General features: G+C 44.1%; 1 protein-coding gene across 33 annotated transcripts in view; it reads left to right on the forward strand.

Moving 5' to 3' along the window:
- The window catches only part of Eif4g3 (eukaryotic translation initiation factor 4 gamma 3), a 217,147-nt gene extending 210,624 nt beyond the window's left edge, over positions 1-6,523 (forward strand). For all 33 annotated transcript variants that reach the window (XM_031379180.1, XM_031379179.1, XM_031379178.1 and 30 more), the window contains 3 exons: positions 1,869-1,950; positions 3,362-3,508; positions 6,104-6,523. In XM_031379180.1, coding sequence (XP_031235040.1) covers positions 1,869-1,950; positions 3,362-3,508; positions 6,104-6,285 — 411 coding nt within the window. In that variant the 3' untranslated portion in view covers positions 6,286-6,523. The remainder of the gene's footprint in view (positions 1-1,868; positions 1,951-3,361; positions 3,509-6,103) is intronic.
- The last annotated feature ends 23 nt before the right edge of the window (positions 6,524-6,546 follow it).

Consider the following 6,546-nt stretch of genomic DNA (forward strand, 5'->3'; position numbering starts at 1 on the left):
CCAGCCTGGTCTACAGAGTGAGTTCCAGGACAGCCAAGGCTACATAGAGAAACCCAGTCTCGAAAAAAGCAAAAACAAAACAAAACAAAAAAAAACAACAACAACAACAATATCATCATCATCATAAGGCTGGAGAGATGGCTCAGAGGTTAGGAGCATTGATTGGCTGCACTTCCAAAGATCTTGAGTTCAATTCCCAACAAACATATGGTGGCTTACAACCATATGTAATGGGATCTGATTCTCTCTTCTGGTGTGCATGACAACATCACTCATATATATCAAATCAATAAATGAAGATTTTTGTTGAACAAAATAAGGCATTATATTCAAAATAACATGCTTATTTTTTTTTTCTGTTTATCCGTCAACAATGGTTGTTCCAGCTTTGAAGAAGAAACTCTTTGAGGCTTGGCTTCAATCCAAATAAAGTTGTTTGGATTTTTGTTTTTGTTATTTGTGGTTTTGTTTGTTGACAGGAGGTTTCTCTCTGTGTAGACCAGGCAGGCCTGGCTCCTGGGGCTCCACCTTGCCACCTAAATGCTTACAGAAGTGTCAAGCCAACATCATAGCTTAGCATATCTTCTCAGCATGGCAATGGCATCCACGTTGCCTAATGTTCCTCTCACCCCACCCCAGATGCGCCAGTGGCTTCGTGTGCTGTCATTGCTATGGCTCATAAAATCTCTGGTGGAATAGAGCCCTTAGCTACTACAGTGCTGGTGTCCCAGAGAGCTGGTCATCTGACATCCTGGCCTTGGTGTTTGAGGGCATACGTCAGTCCCTGGTTATAAAGTCATCAATACCAAGCTTTCTAATCCCCAGTTGACAATGACATCTGCAGTGTCTCCTGGCCAGACGCTGTGTACAGACAGACTCTCTGGTGGAAAAGACTATGGGAACCAAATGTCGATTCTTTTTCTAGTCCCTAAGAACCCAATGTTGAAACACTTGGAACACTTGCTTTGGGACTGCCTCCATTTGGGTCTGTCTGTTTTTGCTGCTGCTGCTGCACATCAGCTTAGTGAAAGCCTGAGCAACAAGGTCCATGCAGTGGAGTTAGAGCTGGGCCCCTCTGAGTTCATTTGACATCTCTTAACACACACTTTTTTGGTTTTTTGTTTTTGTTTTTTTTTTGTTGTTTTTTGTTCTTTGTTTTTTTGGTTTTTTGAGACAGGGTTTCTCTGAATAGCCCTGGCTGTCCTGACGCTCACTCTGTAGACCAGGCTGGCCTCGAACTCAGAAATTCACCTGCCTCTGCCTCCCAAGTGCTGGGACTAAAGGCGTGCGCCACCACTGCCCTGCCAACACACTATTTCTTGACATCCTTAGAAAACAGGAACATATTTCCTGCTGTAGAAAGCCTTTTTAAGATAGAAATAGAAGTCAGCCCCATTTGTTGTAGACTAAGATAAAGCAGTATTATTAATCAAGTATGCAATCACACAATGCTGAGAACGTGGTCCAGGCTACACTGCAGTCATAGTGAGGCAGCATCTCGCTGGATGGCTCGGGCTGGCCTCAAGCTCACTTTTAGAAGACCAAGCTCCCTAGAACTCAAATGATTCTACTCTGCCCTCTCTTCCTTCCCCCTTCCCAGACCCCAGTCCTGGAATTAGAAGCCATAGGCAACCACAGCTGTCTGTGCTGCAGTTGTTGTTAAATGTATAGCTGTGGGTGCGTATTCTCTTAGGGGTTGTCATTGAGGAAAGCTGTTATTCGGTGGCTGCACTCCAAACAAGCATGGTACATGGTGCCATGGGATCGCATGCAGAGGGAGAAGCTCCTCCAACCTGAGTGGCTGCCGGGGTGTTCTCACAGACTGTGCAAGCACATTGCACTAACATATCCTCTGTTTTCTTCTCCAGGCTAATCTAGACGAAAGCCAAATGAGTTCGCCTACATTCCTTAGAGCTTTAATGACGGCCGTTTGCAAAGCAGCTATCATAGGTGAGCGATGTTTGTTGAGAAGGAGTTCTGAGAATCTGAAGTACAGATTGTCAGCTGTACATTTCATGATCTCATTTTATATTGTCTTGAAACTTGCAGTTTCTGTGCAGATGTAGCATCATATCATGCCACCTGCTATAGCAGTCATTGGGGCGAATAGTTAATCTCTCCATAAGAACCAGGTCTGAATCTTACCTGTATTCTTATGTCCTGCAGTTGAGCAATGTTGTTTAATGCTCTATGGGTCCAGTAGATTTTGTTCCTTCCTCTTCATCCTCAAGGCCATGTCTTCTATTCATGAATGGGTTAAATTTTTTTTTTTATTGTTTTTTGCCTGGGCTAGCCTCAAACTAACTGTGTAGCTCAGGATGGCATTGAACTCCTTATTCTCCTTATGCCTCGCATGTGTCAAAATTATAGGTATATGTGACCGATTCTGACTTATAGGTCAAATGTCATGCTGTATAAGCATGAGCACTATATTAACCATCAAGCCATAGCTCCATCTCCCAGTTTTGTTTTATTGCATTTTTAAAGTATTGGCTTGAATTCCTACATTATTAATTAGTAATACTTTTAATTGATATGACAGACTATAATAGTACACATTTGAATATTACACATTTGTAGGATACAAAGTGATGTTTTAATAAGCGTCTGCAATGTGGACAGTGTTTAAATCAAGCTAATCGGAGCTGGTAAGATGGCTCAGTGGGTAAGAGCACCAATTGCTCTTGTGAAGGTCATGAGTTCAAATCCCAGCAACCACATGGTGGCTCACAACCACCCGTAATGAGATCTGACGCCCTCTTCTGGTGCATCTGAAAACAGCTACAGTGTTCTTATAATAAATAAATAAATAATAAATACATTAAAAAAATCAAGCTAATCAACATATCTGTCAGCTCTCCCACTTTATGTTAAGACATTTGATTAATGTGGCTCTCTTACAATGTCTTAAAGTCTTGGTACTTTATTGTAATTACATTTTCATTATAATTACAAATAAATGGCTAAAGTTTGAGGGGAATGTGCACTCAGCATGTATTTCCCCTCCATGTTTTGTATCATGTTTTATAAAGTGGACCATTAGAAATGCTCTGCTGCCAGAGGCCTGTCGTCCCAGGTGTCTGGGAGGCCGAGGTAGCAGGATCAGAAGAAAAGGGGCCTCTAGAGGCCACTAAGCAACTAAGTGAGACCCTGTTTCAACATAAAAAAATCCAGAGAGGTCTGGAGATGCTAGCTCAGTGGAAAGCGCTTGCCTGGTGTGTGAGACACTTGGTCCAACCCCATTACCATCCAGCATGGATAGTCTTTGCTTTCTCACCTTTCCCAGGAGTGCCTGTGTGTCTGCTGTGCTCAGAATGCCAGAATGGCTCTGTGATAATGCCTGGTTCTTCTGTCCCTCCAGCTGATTGCTCTACCTTCAGAGTGGACACTGCTGTGATCAAGCAGAGAGTGCCGATCTTACTCAAGTACCTAGACTCAGACACAGAGAAGGAACTGCAAGCACTTTATGCACTACAAGCATCCATAGTAAAACTTGACCAACCTGCCAGTAAGTTTCCATCTTCGTTCACTGAGCATAGCCTACTGGGGAGAACTGGAGGCCTTGAAAGATGATTTGGGGTTAAGACATGGGCATTAGGATGGGGAGGCAGAGGCAGTCAAATCTCTTGAATTCCAGGCCAGCCTGGTCCACAGAATGAGTTCCAATACAACTTGTCTCAAAGAAAGCAAACAACAGAAGTAGTAGTAGTTGAGGACTAGAGAGATTGCTCAGTGGTTAAGCACACTGGCTTTTTTTTTTTTTTTGAGTGGACCCCAGGTATAGTTCCTTGTACCTACAATGGCCACTCCCAACTATCTGAAACTACAGTCCCAGGGGGTCAAGCACACTCTTCTAGTCTCCATAGACACCAGGCATGCACATGGGAAGATGAACATACATGTAGGCAAAACATCCATACACATTAAAATATTTAAGAACATATAAAGTAGAACTCATAGGTGGCCAGCTTTCCTCCATCATCCCAGCACATGGTGTGGCTAGGGCATGAGGATGGACCATGACCTGACCTGAAGGCCGGTGTGAGCTACAGCATGGTGAGAACATACTTGAAAACCAGAGGAAAAAGTCAAACTAAAAAAAAAAAAAAAAGTCAAACTAGTGTAGAGAGTTGGTCTTCACCATAGGCCAGGTCTAATGGGCCTCCTTCCCAGGTGTACACTACTGCGTGTGCAGTCTGGACAACAGGCCTCCTTCCCAGGTGTACACTACTGCGTGTGCAGTCTGGACAACAGGCCTCCTTCCCAGGTGTACACTACTGTGTGTGCAGTCTGGACACCTTGAGTTGCTGTGGCCATGGTGCAGACTGAGAAGTGAACTTTTCGTTTTATTTAATTTCCATTAAGTAGCCACACGTGGACATATTAGATGCACATAGAACAGTCTTGAGCATGGCTGGTGATCTCAGCATCCTAAGCCACTGGTGTTTACCAAGGCATCAGTTATCCAGTGCACGCACGCACCCACCCACCCCTGGTGTTAGTTGCTGGCCAGTGAACTCTTGACATCTGCAGTAAGTTTCTGGAGAATGTACACATGACCAAAGGGACTTATTGTGGGATGGCCCTGAGTGATCCACAGATGCTATGGCATTGCAAAGCTTTTCATCTTTGAAAGTGAAAGTGCAGGGCTAGAGAGATGGCTCAGTGATTAAGAACACTGGCTGCTCTTCCAGAGGTCCTGAGTTCAATTCCCAGCAACCAGCAACCACATGGTGGCTCACAACCATCTGTAATGGGATCCAGTGCTCTCTTCTGGTGTATCTGAAGACAGCTACAGTGTGCTCAAAAATAAACTAAGTAATTCTTTTTTTTTTTGTTTTTGTTTTTGTTTTTGTTTTTGTTTTCCTAGACAGGGTTTCTCTGTGTAGCCCTGGCTGTCCTGGAACTTACTCTGTAGACCAGGCTGGCCTCGAACTCAGACCTCTGCCTCCCAAGTGCTGGGATTAAAGGTGTGTGCTACCACCGCCTGGCACGTAATTTTTTAAAAGAGAGAGGAGAGAGGGGGGGGGAGGGAGAGAGAGAGTGAGTGAGTTATTCTCAGAGTTTAATAACCCAAGAGGCATTCAGGTCTGAATCCAGAAGTGTAGCTGATGTCCTTCTCTCGAAGTTACGTAAGGTCATTTGCCAGGATGGCAGCCTGCCTTCTGTGTTGTGCAGGAAGGGACACTAGCTTCGCAGATGACAGGTTGTCTGATGGAGTTGGTGCTGTGTTTCCATTAGGTGCTCCTTGTGGAGATGCTGGTTTGGAAACCTGCCCTCTTCACACTTGTGGCCGCCCTCTCCACTTCCCTGTTGGAGAACCAGAACTTTGTTGTTGTTTTTGTTAGTGTGAGGGAGGCATGGTTTGTTTCAGTGTTAAGATAATGTAATTACAAATATTAATCTAAAAATTTTTAACTATGGATCTGTCTGACTCATTGTCGCCATTTCTTGTTCATTATGGCCTCCTTTATTAGTGTGATGGTCAGGAAGCTGGCTGCAAAGGACACATACAAGCTATGTGAGATGGAACACATTTATCTCAGCACTCAGTGGGCAGAGGCACATAGGTCTCTTGTGAGTTCCGGGCCAGCCTGCTCTACATAATGAGCTTGTGGCTAGCAGGGCAACATAATGAAACCCTGTCTCAAAGGGGGTGGGGGGGGGGGGGGGGGGGGGGGGGGGGAGTGTCACACCTGCCATGGAGAGACACTGGGCATGTACTCTGTTCTGAGCTGCAATCCAGTTCCAAGAACCTTTCTCAAGGGAAGAATAAATAATTTAAAGGAGCTTAATATCTCTTCCAACATTTCTTTTTCAAGTAATAATAGACCTTTCCACTGGGAGAACAAAAGAATTCCAATTATCCAGACAGTTGACATTAAAATTCCAAAATCTAGAGATCAGCTCTGCCTGTGTTATCTGTAGAAAGTCAGTCTCTGTTTTTAAATACAGACTTAGAAAGGGAAAAGTTATACTTGGTTTTTTGCCTCTGCCTCCTGAGTGCTTTCCTTGACCACATTCAGTCACTCACACACTCACATATCTTTGCTTTTCCTTGCAACTACAAAGCTCAAACCCGTGGCTTTGTTGCCTCTTGCAGATTTGCTCCGGATGTTTTTTGATTGCCTGTATGACGAGGAGGTGATATCAGAGGACGCCTTCTACAAATGGGAGAGCAGCAAGGACCCTGCTGAACAAAATGGGAAGGGCGTGGCCCTCAAATCTGTCACAGCATTTTTCACGTGGCTTCGAGAAGCAGAAGAGGAGTCCGAGGATAACTAATACTTCAAATACACAAACGAAACAAAAGAAACAATTTAAGTATTTTTTTAAAAAATTTCACGTCTTCGCCAATCACAGTGCAGCAAGGCCAACTCTCGCAGAAACCCCACGTGTGCGTGAGTGGGAGAGGGGACAGGAATCAGGTGATCATGGAGGATAAAGGTCCTGGAACAAGCAAACAGCAAACCTGAGGGCGGGAGCTCCAAAACCAAAATACATGTACTATTTATAGAAAATATTTTCTGTTTTAATCTTTTCTTT

Source organism: Mastomys coucha, unplaced genomic scaffold, assembly GCF_008632895.1.
Source record: "Mastomys coucha isolate ucsf_1 unplaced genomic scaffold, UCSF_Mcou_1 pScaffold18, whole genome shotgun sequence".
Lineage (NCBI taxonomy): Eukaryota > Metazoa > Chordata > Mammalia > Rodentia > Muridae > Mastomys > Mastomys coucha.